This window comes from Thamnophis elegans, chromosome 12, assembly GCF_009769535.1.
Source record: "Thamnophis elegans isolate rThaEle1 chromosome 12, rThaEle1.pri, whole genome shotgun sequence".
NCBI lineage: Eukaryota > Metazoa > Chordata > Lepidosauria > Squamata > Colubridae > Thamnophis > Thamnophis elegans.
In genome coordinates, this window is record NC_045552.1 from 56,166,097 (window position 1) to 56,182,669 (window position 16,573).

The window sequence follows — 16,573 nt, forward strand, 5'->3', positions numbered from 1 at the left end:
CTCTCTCTCTCTGTCTCTCTCGTTCTCTGTATCGCTCATTGTCTGTCTCTCTCTCTCTCTCATTCTCTCTGTCTCCCACTCACTCTCTCTGTCTCCCACTCATTCTCTCTCTCTGTCTTTCTCTCATTCTCTCTGTCTCTGCATCTCTCTCTGTATCTGTCTCTCTCGTTCTCTCTCTTTCTCTGTGTATCTCTTGTTCCCTATCTCTCTCTCTCTCATTCTCTCTCATTCTCTCTCTGTCTCTGTCTCTCTCTGTATCTCTCTCTGCCTCTCTCTCATTCTCTCTCTCCGTCTCGCTCTCATTCTCTCTCTGTTTCTCATTCCCTCTCCCCTGAAATAAAGCAAACTTAAGCTCCATCAACAGCAGCAGCAGTCAAGACTCTTCCTTTTAAAAAAGTGATTAAATATTGATAGGCCAAATCTTCCCGTCTTTGCTAAAAGCCAATTTACACCAGACACTCATCAACCTTTTCTCTTCTTCTTCTTCTTCTCCTCCTCAAGCTTTGCCCCCCTCTGTGCCTCAACCCAACATCTCTTTGCTTTGCGGCTGTTTTGCAGCCTTTCAAAAGAGGTTGATGAAGCCAAGTGCTTTAAAAAAAGGGATCTGAAAATGGTTCTTTTTGAAGTTTCGAAAATCCCTTCGGGCGAGCGTGCGTGCGTGCGTGTAGGTGTGTGACAATTAAGTCTTGGATTTCCACCGAAATGAGGCCTTGGACCTCCATTCTCCAACAGGCTAGTAGATCTTAAAAGCAGGAACTTGACGTGAGATGACAGTTTTGATGTGGCAATGCCTTCACAGGGAGGTCATCCTGCCTTTGGACTCACTTCGGCCACCCCTGGCCAGGCTTTTAGTGGCCAGAGGAGGCCCCTTCGGCCTGGATTGGCCGGGTGTCAGGGGAGGAGCTTAAGAGAAGCCCCACCTCCTCAAGCAAAGACCCCTTCCGAGGAAGGAAGAAGTAGGCAGCCCATGGGCCACAGCCAAGAGGCACAGCATATTTTGCAATGGAAAAGATTAAATGAAGAGCATTAAATAAAACTGTTGGCTTCTACAATTGGGGATACCGAAAGGGATAAACAAATGGATTTGCAGCTACCCACTGCCCAGTTTAATACCCCCTTTTCCCCTGTGTTTTTCTGATCTCCGAGACCTGGATGGCATATAAAAAAAGTACCAGAATCTCAGGCCACCTTATAAAATGCAGAAATGGCTCCCCTGTGACGCTCCCATCTCAGGAAACCCTCCTCCTCCTTCCCCCCCCCATCATAATCCTTGTAGCTCAGCCTTCGCTGTTCCCACTTGGGATCTGCCAAGCCATCATGGCGAATGCCCAAGAAGGTAGCCTAAGAGCCCAACATTTTCCTTCCTTCTTGATAGGGACAGATCCGAGACAACACAGATTAAAAAGTTCGCCCATCTACAGCACAACACTGAATGCAAAAGGCCGCCACCCCCACCTCTCCCCCACCTCTTCCGGAGAAGCGCCTAGCTCCGTGCCCTTCTCCGCCACCCCTCCCCGCTCATCGCCACTGTTCCACGTTCCCGATGTAATCCGCGGTGGCGTTTTGGCCGTCCTGCTCTCTGCTGCGTCCCAGCTTGGCCCGCGAGACCTTCCGCTGCTCCTGCCGTTTCCGGCGGGCTTCCTGGTGCTCCTTCTGCCTGGTGAACTGGTAGCGCTGGAGGAAAAGGTCTTTTGCATAATCGTAGAGTTCCACGTCTAAAAAATTGAGGGCCTCGATCCGCTGCTGGGTGGCCCCCTCAATGTCCACGCTGGAGGCCCTGGTGCTGTTGTACTGGGTGAAGGGCGAAATGAAGTTCATGTTGAAGGTCTTCTCGAAGAGGTACTGGGTCTTCCGCTGGAATTCCGTCAGGCCGAAGAAGGCCATGCGCTTGAGGTTCTCCTTGGCGCTGTCCAGGAGGACCTTGTTCCGTTGCTCTTCCGGCATGACCGACAGGTTGTAGCAGCCCACCAAGCTCAGGTCAGCCAGCATGCGGACCTGACGGTTGTTGGCCAGGTTGTAGGGACAGTCCATGAACTCCTGCAGAGAGCAGCCCGACCAGTCGTCCCCCGAGTAGCAGCTCGGAAGTTCCTCGGACGTGGGTGACCGTCCATCGCAGACATGCAAGGAGGCCTTCCAGGTGGCTCCCCTTTGGACGTGCCTCCATTCGCTCAGGTAGCGGGAAACCGGGTCCCTCAGGATGGTGATGTAGTAGTAATTCCTGAGGGAGGAGAAGAAGGAGAAAGCACCTTTAAGGAGAGAATGGCTCCGTGGGAGCTTCACTGAGAAGCAACTGCAGTTGGGAAGGTTGAGGTCCATCCCTGCCCGATTCAAATCCACTGAATTACCTGTATTTTTCAGAGTATAAGACGCCCCGAAGTATAAGACCTAGAACCTAGCTTTTGGGGAGGAAAACAAGGGGGGGGGAAATTGCCTCCCAGCAATTTGCCTCCTTGCAGCAAACGGAAAACAGCCTGTTTCAGTTTCAGCTTCATCACAGCCTGATTAGCACAAGCAGCTGATTGTCGGTTGGATCAGCTGTTTCAGGCTGTAGGGATTGCCATAGCCTATTGCTGCCTCTGCGCGTCCCATTTTCAGCCTCCATACCCCATTTTCAACCTCTACACGCCCCGCTTCTGCCTCCGCATGCCCCATTTTCCACCTGTCCCGGGCAGCGGGGCTGAGAATGGGTGTAAAATGGGGGCACGCAGAAGCTGAAAACGGGGCGCGTAGAGGCCAAAAATGGGAAGTGGAAGTCAAAAATGGGGCAAGCGGAGGCGGCAATAGGCAATGGCAATCCCTACAGCCTGAAACAGCTGATCCAACCAACAATCAGCTGCTTGTGCTAATCAGGCTGTGATGAAGCTGAAACTGAAACAGGCTGTTTGCTGCAAGGAGGCAAATTGCTGGCAGGCAGAGGCCAAAGGGTGGGGGCTGGCAGGGCTACATTCAGTGTATAAGACGCACCCAAATTTTCACCCTCTTTTAGGGTGGGGGGGGAAAGTGCGTCTTATACTCCGAAAAATACGGTAATTTACAGGTGGTTCTTGACATACAAAGTTCATTTAGTAACCGTTCAAAGTTACGACAGCACGGAAAAAAGTGACTTTCGCAAGTGGTTGCAGCATCCCCATCGTGGTCATCAAGGGATCAAAATTGGCAGCCGGCTCAGATTTATGACGATCCCCACTTTCCGACAAGCCAGGTCAATGGAGAAGCCAGGTTTACTTAACAACTACATCACTAAGTCAACAGCCAAAGTGACCTACTTAAAAAACTTTGGCTAGAATGGGCTGGGGTGGGGGGGTCAACTCACTTCATAACTGTCCCTCTTAGCAACAGAAATTTTGGTCGTAACTCGAGAACTACCTGTATTTATCAGTTCTAAGTCAAGCTACTGAATGGGCAGGAAAGGAGAATGCTGAAGGAACCGCTACCGAAGACGTCAGACCGACCCAGGCCCAAAAAACTATCACAAAAACAAGAACTGCAAAACTCACAAAAATTCAAAATTCTTTCATTTCGACCTCCCCTTGGTCGCTTTACTAGGCTACGCCACAAGAGGTCGCTGTTCCATGAAAAGAAAAAACCCCCAGAGCCCACCTTTCTTTTAGCAGAAGCAAATAGCTAAAAAGTGAAACTTTCTCCTTAAAATCTGGAGCGAAAAGCACAATCTCTCCCAGACGCCCCCAAAAGGAGGAGAGAAACTGAAATGCACCAAAGCCTCGCAAGATGGGCTTCGGAGTACCCAAAGCAGATCATTGTAATAGAGCTTTATGGGGGAAAAGGGCGGCATATAAATGTAATAAAATCAATCAATCAATCAATAGCTGCAACTGGAATTCCCAGTGAATCAAGTTGGTTCGTTTCCTCTCCCCCCCCCCTCCTCTAAGGACAGAAAATCTGCAGGGATTAGCAGATCCAACTTTCCTTCTGACCGAAGACATTTTAAGGGTTTCTTCCCGAGTGGCAGAAATCAAAACAGCACGGAAGCAGAAAGAAAGAAAAAAGGAATAAAAAGAAAGAAGAAAGAAGGGGAAGGAGAGGAGGAAGGAAGGAAGTAGAGAAGGAAGGGAGAGAGAAAAGAAAAGAAAGAGAAAATAAGGTGGTGTCACAACAGGCGCCAGGGATGGTAAAGAAAGCAATCCAAACTATACCTTATAACCTTTTAAACGGAATAACAAAAGTGTAAGAATGGCAAAGAAAAAGAATAATTATGTGAATGTATACCTATAATTGTATGTAAGAGAATAAATGACAGTAAGAATATAAAGCACAATATAGGTAAATAATATTTGGTCATAAGTAGCTAAGTATAAATAAATAAAGAATTGTACATAAAAATGGATAACGAACAAGGAGATCATGAACGCAAGATAGAAATGTATAGAAGGGAAAACACTAACTGCAAAGAAACCGATTCGGAACTGCGGTATGATATACGATGGAACTTCTTGTTCCTATGTTGTTTTAAGTCATGTGTCTGTTTCTGTTGTTGTGCTTATGTGTTTAAAATAAAAATTTATAAAAAAAAATGGCATTAACCCATCTACTCTTCACACTATATGTCAAATGGCACCCCTACCACCCAACAAGCACCTTCTCACCCAGAAAACACAAAAAATGCACCATCCTAAGCCCCAGCACACCAACAACACAATATGCGTCACCGCGTAAATACCTTCAGAGTACGGTTCCCCCAAAAGACAAGGGAAAAGGGAAAATCAAGATAGCAGCTACGATGGTGTGATTGAAACTCCACCCACGTTTGATGTGGCAGCAATAACAGCACCCCTTAGAATTATGCGCCGCTTCACAGCCCCTTTTAAAGCGGTTTGCAGAGTCAGAATTTTGCCCCCCCACCCCCCCGGCCCAACGATTTGGATCTTCATTTTACTGACGAAGGATGGAAGGCTGAGTCAACCTTCAGCTGGTCAGGATCGAACTGCTGGCAGGGGGGCAGAGTTAGCCTGCAGTACTGCATTCCAACCACAGTGCCACCAGGAAGGAGAATGAGAAAGGGAATAAGAAGGAAGGAAGGAAGGAAGGAAGGAAGGAAGGAAGGAAGGAAGGAAGGAAGGAAGGAAGGAAGGAAGGAAGGAAGGAAGGAAGGCCGGCCTTTTACCAAGCATTTGTCAACTATATTTTTTACAATAATGATTACAGAGTAATTATACCTCTGATTTTAAGTACATTGCATTTATTTTTATGTTTTATAATTTACATTTTAATTGTATTCAGTCACCAATGCTTTATGGACAAAATAGACAGGTCGTAATAAGTTCATTGTGATGATGAATAGCCCTTAGACTTATATACCGCTTCATAGGGCTTTCAGCCCTCTCTAAGCGGTTTACAGAGTCAGCCTCTTGCCCCCAAACAATCTGGGTCCTCGTTTTACCCACCTCAGAAGGATGGAAGGCTGAGTCCACCTTGAGCTGGTCAGGATCGAACTCCTGACAGTGGGCAGAGCTAGCAATAGCAATAGCACTTAGACTTATATACTGCTTTACAGTGCTTTACGGCCCTCTCTAAGCGGTTTACAGAGTCAGCCTCTTGCCCCCAAACAATCTGGGTCCTCGTTTTACCCACCTCGGAAGGACGGAAGGCTGAGTCAACCTTGAGCCTGCAATACTGCACTCTAACCACTGTGCCATCAAGGCTCATTGTTGTTAAGTGAAACACTGCAGTTGCTCAGTTAGTAACATGGCACTTAAGTGAATCGGGATTTCCCATTGACTTTCCTTGTCAGCAAGGTGGCGAGGTGGCGCAGTGGTTAGAGTGCAGTACTTGCAGGCCACTTCAGCTGACTGTTATCTGCAGTTCGGCGGTTCAAATCTCACCGGCTCAAGGTTGACTCAGCCTTCCATCCTTCCGAGGTGGGTGAAATGAGGACCCAGACTGTGGGGGGCGATATGCTGACTCTGTAAACCGCTTAGAGAGGGCTGAAAGCCCTATGAAGCGGTATATAAGTCTAACTGCTATTGCTATTGCTAAGGTTTCAAAAGTGCAATACAATACAATACAATAGCAGAGTTGGAAGGGACCTTGGAGGTCTTCTAGTCCAACCCCCTGCCTAGGCAGGAAACCCTACACCACTTCAGACAAATAGAATAGAATTCAGAATAGAATAGAATAGTAGAGTTGGAAGGGACCTTGGAGGTCTTCTAGTCCAACCCCCCTGCCTAGGCAGGAAACCCTATACCGTTCCAGACAAATGGCTATCCAGCATCTTCTTAAAGACTTGCAGTGTTGGGGCATTCACAACTTCTTTGATCACATGACCCCGGGACACCGCAACCGTCACAAGTACCTGCCAGTTTCCCAGTGTCTGATGTTGATCATGTGAAATGCGCTGTCGTTACGTCAAGAATCACTTGCCTCCTTCAAGGCCGGCGGGAGATTTTCTCCAGGAAGGAACAGGTTAGCCGAAAAACACACAACTTCATAAATAAAGATGTGCCAAGCTGTTCGACAGGCAGACGCTCCCCAGATCCCAGCTCCGCTACCCCCCGAATCCTTTATCTCGAGACAGGAGGAGGAGAACAGCTGCGAGGGAAGAACAACGATGAGCCAGCTTTTCTCCTCTCCCCGAGAGGCATGGAAGCCGCATCTGCGGAGCCCAGAAACATTCCAGCAAAATTTGCCGTCTTCCTTTGGGCACCGAGACCGGTGAGAGAGAGAGAGGGGAGCCACAGCCGGCTTTTCCAATCAAGACTTTGTTGGTGCGGGGGAAAACGCCGAGCCCAAAGCAGGGATTGGATGCTCCTGACACCTGCCGATGGAAGGTGTAGCCGGGGCCGCGGGGAATCGGCTGAATGCAGAGAAATGCCAGGGGCCGGGAATGAGCTGGCGGATGGCTTTAGAAGGAAATGCCAAACACTGCCAGGTTTCCTCCCCCTCCCAGGTGTCTGCTTTAAAACTTTTTTAATCAGCAATTTTAGACGTGTTCAAGGACATTTCGTGGTAAGGGGGAAGATGGCTTCCGCTTATTCGGGCTTTGCCCAACTCACGAAACCTGTTGGGCCACCTGAAAGCAGGAATAGAAGCATCAGATGGAAACTAATCAAGGAGAGAAGCAACTTCGAACTAAGGAGAAATTTCCTGACAGTGAGAACAATTCATCAGTGGAATCAGAAGTTGTGAATGCCCCAACACCGGAAGTCTTTAAGAAGATGTTGGACAGCCGTCTGTCTGAAACGGTATAAGGTTTCCTGCCTTGGCAGGGGGTTGGACTAGAAGACCTCCAAGGTCCCTTCCAATCCTATTATTCTATGTTCTGTTCTCCAAAGCACCTGAGGGCGGGGCAAGAAGCAATGGATGGAAACTAATCAAGGAGAGAAGCAACTTGGAATTAAGGAGAAATTTCCTGACAGTTAGAACAATTAATCAGTGGAACAGAAGTTGCCTCCAGAAGTTGTGAATGCCCCAACACTGGAAGTCTTTAAGAAGATGTTGGACAGCTATTTGTCTGGAATGGTATAGGGTTTCCTGCCTAGGCAGGGGGTTGGACTAGAAGACCTCCAAGGTCCCTTCCAACTCTCCTATTCTATTCTACAAGATTTGTGGCTCTCCTGAAGTCTGAAAGAATAGTTGCAAGAACTGGGTATGTCTAGTTTAATGAAAAGAAGGACTAGGGGAGACATGATAGCAGTGTTCCAATATCTCAGAGGTTGCCACAAAGAAGAGGGAGTCAAACTATTCTCCAAAGCACCTGAGGGCAGAACAAGAAGCAATGGGTGGAAACTAATCAAGGAGAGAAGCAACTTGGAACTAAGGAGAAACTTCCTGACAGTTAGAACAATTAATCAGTGGAACAGAAGTTGCCTCCGGAAGCTGTCAATGCTCCAACATTTTTTAAAGAAGATGTTGGACAGCTATCTGTCTGAAACGGTATAAGGTTTCCTGCCTAGGCAGGGGGTTGGACTAGAAGACCTCCAAGGTCCCTTCCAATCCTATTATTCTATGTTCTGTTCTCCCAAAGCACCTGAGGGTAGAACAAGAAGTAATGGGTGGAAACTAATCAAGGAGAGAAGCAACTTAGAATTAAGGAGAAATTTCCTGACAGTGAGAACAATTCATCAGTGGAATCAGAAGTTGTGAATGCCCCAACTCCGGAAGTCTTTAAGAAGATGTTGGACAGCTATCTGTCTGAAACGGTATAAGGTTTCCTGTCTAGGCAGGGGGTTGGAGTAGAAGACCTCCAAGGTCCCTTCCAATCCTATTATTCTATGTTCTGTTCTCCCAAAGCACCTGAGGGCAGGACAAGAAGCAATGGGTGGAAACTAATCAAGGAGAGAAGCAACTTGGAACTAAGGAGAAACTTCCTGACAGTTAGAACAATTAATCAGTGGAACAGAAATTGCCTCCAGAAGCTGTCAATGCTCCAACATTTTTTTAAAGAAGATGTTGGACAGCTATCTGTCTGAAACGGTATAAGGTTTCCTGCCTAGGCAGGGGGTTGGACTAGAAGACCTCCAAGGTCCCTTCCAACTCTGCTATTGTATTGTATTAATTTAGTAATGCAGCTCATCTTGGATCCATCAACAAGGAAATGGATTGACCATCCCATGAACAGCTTAGGTCATTCCATAGGTTAAGATGGTGATCCCAAATTAACCCTAACCCTAACCCCTAACCCTAACCCTTAGGAAGACCTTAGGAATTTCTCTTGGGCGTTCCCTAAAAACCTTCCCTAAAACAGCTAGGAAGTTTTGGAGACTTCCTTCGAAACAAAGGCCCCCCGTTTGTTTTAATAAAACCGTCTGCAGAAAAACGCCTTCTTCTCCCTTTCTCTCTCGCCTTAGACGTTTTTTCCAAATATTTGATTAAGGGAAGGAATGAAGAAAGCACAGCTTAAGTGTGCTTAAAGGGGGATGCGCGAGCACATTCAAAGCAGGAGATCATTTTAATGGGAGATGCGAGTTGCTATTTTAAGATCCTGCGAGGCAGCAAGTATTCCTCCTCCTGTTTAATTTTTTAAAAGGGGGGCGGGGGGGGGAGAAAAAGGAAGAGAGGGGAAAATTAATATCGGAGCGCACCCGAAGAATGCTAAGTGTTCCAAAGTTAATTACAGGTGAGAGCACCGGGGCGTTTTAATAATGAAATTGTACTTTTCCACTGGCAGCAAAACTATATCCCGCCACTCTCACTGTCTGTGGAGACCTGCTTAATCATCAGGGCGCTGCAATTTTGCACAAAACGCCATTTTTCCATCAGGAAATCATCTCCACATTTTAGATCAGTGTTTCTCAACCTTGGCAACTTGAAGATGTCCGGACTTCAACTCCCAGAATCCCCCAGCCAGCTTTGCTGGCTGGGGAATTCTGGGAGTTGAAGTCCGGACATCTTCAAGTTGCCAAGGTTGAGAAACACTGCTTTAGATACAGATTAACAGAGTGGGAAGGGGCCTTGTGGGTCATCTAGTCTAACCCCCCCTCCCCTTACACCATTTGCCACAGCTCAAGCTTGATTTATCTGGTTGGTCACCTCTGAGTTGAGATTGCCACGGGGGAGGAGCCACAGCATTTAGCCCCTCCCATTTGGACCACAAATTCGTGGACGGGGAGGGGGGGGTGCAGTCCCATCATAGCTCCCCCCCAAAGATTAAGCCGGTAACCGGTGGATTCCCCGACTTACAACAGTTCAAAGTTACAACGGGACTGAAAAGAGTGGCTTATGATCGTTTTTCACACTTAACGACCGTTGCAGCACACACCCCCGTGGTCACGTGAGCAGCGTTTGGATGCTTGGCCATTGACTCGTATTTACGACGGTCACCATGTCCCGGGGTCATGCGATCCCCGTTTGCGACCTGCTGACAAGCAAAAGTCAACGGGGAAAACAGATTCACTTAACGGCCGTGTTACTGACTTAATAACTGCAGCGATTCAGTTAACAACTGTTTAACAAACGGGGCAAAGTTCGCTTCGCAAATGTTTCACTTAGCGACAGGGTGGCTCAATTGTGATCTGCCCCCACATGTTACAAAAAATCAAACCCTTCGATGATTTGTGCTGATAAATAAAGGGAGACTAGTATAGATCTATTTCAAGCTACTTAGCTCTCATCAGCTAGCCATACCCTTACTGGGATTAGAACCTGTGCTGTATTGCATATTAAGCAGTTGTGTTAACCACTAAGCCACAAGGTTCTCCTCCTTTATCAGCTGAGCCAGGGAAATAGGTATGTATTTCGTGTCACAACCCCTGGTAAGCCCAAAGCAGCTAGCTTCCTCCCATATTTGGGCATACCAGAGGTTGTGACACTAAATATATATATATATATATATATATATATATATATATATATATATATATATATATATATATATATATATATATATATATATATATATATATATATATATATAATGTGTGTTTTTATTTGTGCTGATAAATACAAAATATAACAAAGGCAACAGTAAAAATATTGGGTTTCTGTCTGGATGGACTCTTGTGACGAGCCTAATGACAGAGAGTGGAAGTGTGACCTTCCTCCCACACTTGGGCATACCAGGGGTTGTGACTTTAAGTGTATATATATATATATATATATATATATATATATATATATATATATATATATATATATATATATATATATACATACATACATACATACATACATACATACATACATACATACATATATATATATATATATACATACATATATATACATATATACATACATACATACATACATACATACATATATATACTTAAAGTCACAACCCCTGGTATGCCCAAGTGTGGGAGGAAGGTCACACTTCCACTCTCTGTCATTAGGCTCGTCACAAGAGTCCATCCAGACAGAAACCCAATATTTTTTACTGTTGCCTTTTTTGTTACATTTGTTATATTTATGCTGATAAATAAATAAAGGGAGACTAGTATAGATCTATTTCAAGCTATTTAGCTCTCATCAGCTAGCCATACCCAAGCCATACCCAAGTAGAGCACAGGTTCGATTCCCAAAAACTTGGGTATGGCTAGCTGATGAGAGCTAAATAGCTTGAAATAGATCTATACTAGTCTCCCTTTATTTATTTATCAGCATAAATATAACAAATATACATTATATATATATATATATATATATATATATATATATATATATATATATATATATATATATATATATATATATACACACACACATACATACTTATACACACACACACATACACGTATATTACCGAAGCAGCCCACCAAACAGCTCTCTGGTATCCCCCCCCCCCCCCGTAGCGGAAGGGGATTCTCCTTTAATTGGATTGGAAAACCAACCCATATTAGCTTAAGGAAACTTAATCAGTGCCGTAAAATTAAAACGGGGCCGGGCCGGCAGCCACCACATAACTGATTAAGTCGCTCGCAAAACGTTTGGCAAGAACTGCAGAGGCTTGTAATGATCTCAAGTCCCTGGACTCCCCGGGAATCTTGGAACCAACAATTAGAATATTTTATACACTGTTTTTTTTCCTGCACAGCACAAGGGCCCCACCGAAGCTGCGGGGTTTTGGGGAAGCCCTTGGCTAGCCAGCAAAAAATAAAACCCCATCATTTCCTTTTCCATGCTTGGGGGTCCTCTATTTTTCCTCTAATCCTCCCTATTTTAGGGAATTGGGGATGTGGGGTTTCTACCCCTCCAGAAGACGATGTTGTGGCCTGCCAGTGGAGCTGGCAGCCGATTCAGACAGTGAGGAGGGTTGGGGAGGAACCTGGGCCAGTCCTGGAGTCTGGGGAAGGCTCCGATGAGGGCTCTGTGTCGGAGGCAGAGAGGGGGCCAGGGCCGTATGCCAGTTATCAGCTGCCTTCAGAGTCAGACATCAGTGAGGCAGAAGAACAGCTGGAGCCTGTTCCCAGTGTGCGCAAAGTTGCCAGACGAAGGGAACAGCTAAGGAACAGGGGGCGACTTGGGAGTAAGGCCACAGGTGGACGGTGAATGGCCCCTCCCAGAGGAGATAAAAGAGGAGCGAAAGGGGAGTGGAGTTTGCAGGAGACAATCAGTTCGCTTCATTGGTTCCTGACTCTCCAAGACTCCTTGCCAAGTTCTGCAGATCTCGGCCTGGCAGCTCTCCAAGCCAGATGAGGTCTGTGACTGTAAATCCTCTTTTGAAAGACTTTGCTGGATGTGGATGAGCAGAACTCACAGTCAATTAATAAAAGGGTTTTTTTTTGTCGGGACAAGGACTTTGCTTCAGGCTCTTGGGAAGCCTGGGTCAGAACAGACTAAATCAAAGGAATCGTCTGGGGAAAGCCCTATGGGATCAGGGAGGGATCTCTTGATGGGTTTCCGATTCACAAGATCCTCAAGCCTGCAGGAAGGGAAGTCAGGGTGATTGTGTCTCGCTCTGCACATCAAAGTCACCCTATTAAAACAGATGATTGATTCCTCGCTTCCTCCATCTCATTCGAGGTGGTAAAACTAGCCTGTTCCCAACAGATTCGCAACGGAGGTTTGTTTGGAATGTTTGTTTGTTTGGAATGTTTATTAACATTTATAGGCCGCCCTTTTCCCTGAGGGGACTCAGGGCGGCTCACATAAAAATCAGGAAGGGGGAATACAAACAATGACGTAGACACATATAGTAAAAAATAATAAGCAACATTCATTCATCATTCGGGAGGGGCGGCTATCTTTGTCCCCAGGCCTGACGGGCTAGCCAGTTCTCCCCAGGCCAGAACGGGCTAGCCAGTTCTTAAGGGCTGGACGGTGGTGAGGGTACGAATCTCCACGGGGAGTTCGTTCCAAAGGGTCGGGGCTACTACTGAGAAGGCCCTCCTCCTTGTAGTTGCCAGCCGGCACTGGCTGGCCGATGGAATTCGGAGGAGGCCCAATCTATGAGATCTAATTGGTCGCAGGGAGGTAATTGGCAGGAGGCGGTCTCTCAAGTACGCAGATCCACTACCATGAAGGGCTTTATGGGTGACTAGTAGCACCTTGAAGCGCATCCGGAGATCGACAGGTAGCCAGCGCAGCTCGCGGAGGATAGGTGTTATGTGGGTGAACCGAGGTGCACCCACAATCACTCGCGCGGCCGCGTTCTGGACTAGCTGAAGTCGCCAGATGCTCTTCAAGGGCAGCCCCATGTAGAGCACATTGCAGTATTCCAGCCTAGAGGTCACAAGGGCCCGAGTGACTGTTGTGAGAGCCTCCCGATTCAGGTAGGGTCGCAACTGGCGCACCAGGCGAACCTGGGCGAATGCCCCCCTGGTCACAGCCGTCAGGTGGTGGTCAAAAGATAGCTGTGGATCCAGGAGGACTCCCAAGTTGCGAACCCTCTCTGAGGGGTGTAAAATTTGACCCCCCAGCCTGAGTGATGGAATATTGGTCGAATCTTTGGGAGGGAAGCACAACAGCCACTCGGTCTTTTCTGGGTTGAGTACAAGCTTGTTAGCCCTCATCCAGTCCATAACGGCCTCAAGGCCTCGGTTCATCACGTCTGCCGCTTCATTGAGTTGGCACGGGGCGGACAGATACAACTGGGTATCGTCCGCATATTGATGGTATCTTATCCCGTGCCTTCGGATGATCTCTCCCAGCGGTTTCATGTAGATGTTGAATAGTAGGGGGGATAAGACCGAACCCTGAGGCACCCCATATGTTAGGGGCCTAGGGGACGATCTCTGCCCCCCCACTAACACCGACTGCGACCTGTCCGAGAGGTAGGAGGAGAACCACCGCAACACGGTGCCTCCCACTCCCACCTCCCGCAGTCGTCGCAGAAGGATACCATGGTCGATGGTATCGAACGCCGCTGAGAGGTCAAGGAGAACCAGGATGGAGGGATGTCCTCCATCTCTGGCTCTCCAAAGATCATCGGTCAATGCGACCAAAGCGGTTTCTGTGCTGTAACCGGGTCTGAAGCCTGACTGGAAGGGGTCGAGATAGTTTGCTTCCTCCAAGGACCGCTGGAGCTGGAAGGCCACCACCTTCTCAACAACCTTCCCAAGGAAGGGAAGGTTGGAGACTGGGCGATAGTTATTAAGAACAGCTGGATCCAGAGATGGCTTCTTTAGGAGGGGTCTCACCACCGCCGCTTTCAGTGCGGCGGGGAAGTTCCCCTCCCGAAGAGAGGCGGTAACAACCGCCTGGATCCAGCCTCGTGTCACCCCACTGCTGTTAGTAACCAAGGTTGGTTTTAGCCTCATCTGACGCCTTCAGAAGTTGTGGGCGCCCCATCGCTGGAGGCCTTTAAGAAGAGACTGGAGAGCCACTTGTCTGAAGTGGTAGAGGGTTGGACTAGAAGACCTCCAAGGTCCCTTCCAATCCTATTATTCTATGTTCTCTTCTCCAAAGCATCAAAAGGCAGAACAAGAAGCAACGGATGGAAACTAATCAAGGAGAGAAGCAACTTGGAACTAAGGAGAAACTTCCTGGCAGTGAGAACAATCAATCAGGGGAACAGAAGTTGTGAATGCCCCAACACTGGATTTTTTTAAAGAAGATGTTGGATAGCCATCTGTCTGAAATGGTATAGGGTTTCCTGCCTAGGCAGGGGGTTGGACTAGAAGACCTCTCAAGGTCCCTTCCAACTCTGTGGTTTCTGAACGGAGAAGATCTGTGTGGCCTCTGCATCTCTTCTAATTCTAGGATTTTTTTTTGGGGGGGGGCACATTTCCACTTATGGGATATTAATTGAAGGGGCCAAAAAACAGGGAAGGAGGAAAGGGAGAAATATTCCGTCTTTGGACCTCTAAGAGTGACCTCCAGGTGTCTTTAAAACAGGAGATGCATATTTCAGAGGCTCCAGATTGATTCAGCCTGTTTTAATGGCTTCCCAGATCTATATTTCAAATGCAAGCTCCCTCTCTCCCTCTCCCTCTCTCTCTCTCTGTCTGTCTTGCTCTCTCTTTTCTGCTGGCTGGAGTGGGAGCAAAAATGGGGGAGGAGGAGAGAGGGAGGAAGAGGGGAAGGAGAGGAGGAAGGAGAAAGGAGGGGAGGAGGAGGAGGAGAGAGGGATGAAGGAAGAGGAGGAGGAGAGAGGGGAGGAGGAAGGAGAAAGGAGGGGAGGAGAGAGGGATGGAGGAGGAGGAGAGAGGGGAGGAGGAAGGAGAAAGGAGGGGAGGAGGGGGATGGAGGAGGAGGAGGAGAGAGGGATGGGGGAGGAGGAGAGAAGGAGGAAGAGGGGAAGGATAGGAGGAAGGAGAAAGGAGGGGAGGAGAGAGGGATGAAGGAAGAGGAGGAGGAGAGAGGGATGGAGGAGGAGGAGGAGGAGGAGAGAGGGGAGGAGGAAGGAGAAAGGAGGGGAGGAGGGGGATGGAGGAGGAGAGAGGGGAGGAGGAAGGAGAAAGGAGGGGAGGAGGAGAGAGGGATGGAGGAGGAGGAGAGAGGGAGGAAGAGGGGAAGGAGAGGAGGAAGGAGAAAGGAGGGGAGGAGGAGAGAGGGATGAAGGAAGAGGAGGAGGAGAGAGGGGAGGAGGAAGGAGAAAGGAGGAGAGGAGCGGGATAGAGAGATGGAGGAGGAGAGAGGGGAGGAGGAAGGAGAAAGAAAGGGAGGAGAAGGAAGGGAGGAAGAGAAAGGGAGGGAGAGGGAGGAGGAGGAGAGGAAAGAGGGGGGAAGTACGATGGAGGAAGGAAGGAAGGAAGGAGGGATGAGGAGGGGGCTGCATGAAAAAATAAAACAGTTTGCTACTCATTGTTCTACAAAGCGGGCGGGCGGGGGGGGGGAATTAAAAACACTCCCCGATGCTGTCAGCGATGTACAAACAAGAAATCCATCAGCCGTCCCTTCAGCGCCTCTCCGGCTGACGGGCGGCCTGCCCCTTCCCTTCGGAGGGAGGGCTGGGACGCTGGGCTGCCCCCCTGGAATCTTAATCAGGCTCATCACAGTTCTGTAAAAACAAATCAACAGATGCTCTTGGCAGGATAAGTTAATTAATACCAGCGCACCTCTGCAGCTGTCAGTCTCGCCCCCCTTCAAGTGGGTTTCTTGCAGAAAAGAAAAGAGAAGAGAAGAGAAGAGGGAGGGAGGAAGAAAGGAAGGAAAAAAGGGAGAGAGGGAGGAAAAAAGGAAGGAAAAAAGGGAAGGGAGGGAGGAAGGAAGGAAAAAAGGAAGGAAGGAAAAAAGAGAGGGAGGAAAAGAGGAAGGAAAAACGGGGGGAAGGGAGGAAGGAAAAAAGGAAGGGAAGAAAGGGAGGAAAAAAAGGATGGAAGAAAGGGAGGGAGGAGGAAGGACGGACAGATGGACGGACCAATCCTGAAGCTCTGAGCCCTTGAGCCAGGTACTCAACAAAAGCCAAAAACTGACCCAAGTTGCCCCATTCAGACAGCATACACAGGCCGAGGCTCACCAGACAAACCCGCTTTTAATCCCCAAAGGTAGAAAGTGAGCATATCAGCGCGGCTATAAAAACCAAAGCAAGAAAGAAACATGTTAAAAAGTAGACCCCCCTCCCTGACCCACACGATCTAGATCAGAGGTCTTCAAAACTTGGCCCCTTTTAAGACTGGTGGACTTCAACTCCCAGGATTCTCCAGCCAGCTATAGGAATTGAAGTCCACCAGTCTTAAAAGGGGCCAAGTTTGGGGGACCCTGATCTGGATGGAGGAATTGGCGTTGTGCCTGGATC

The 16,573-nt window shown here is 48.0% G+C and overlaps 1 protein-coding gene across 1 annotated transcript in view; it reads right to left on the reverse strand.

The window, feature by feature from the left end:
• Positions 1 to 782: 782 nt before the first annotated feature.
• Positions 783 to 16,573, reverse strand: part of LOC116516016 (heparan-sulfate 6-O-sulfotransferase 2-like) — a 102,637-nt gene continuing 86,846 nt past the window's right edge. The window contains exon 2 of the mRNA XM_032228362.1: positions 783 to 2,218. Within this exon, the coding sequence (XP_032084253.1) occupies positions 1,519 to 2,218 (700 nt within the window). The 3' untranslated portion in view covers positions 783 to 1,518. The remainder of the gene's footprint in view (positions 2,219 to 16,573) is intronic.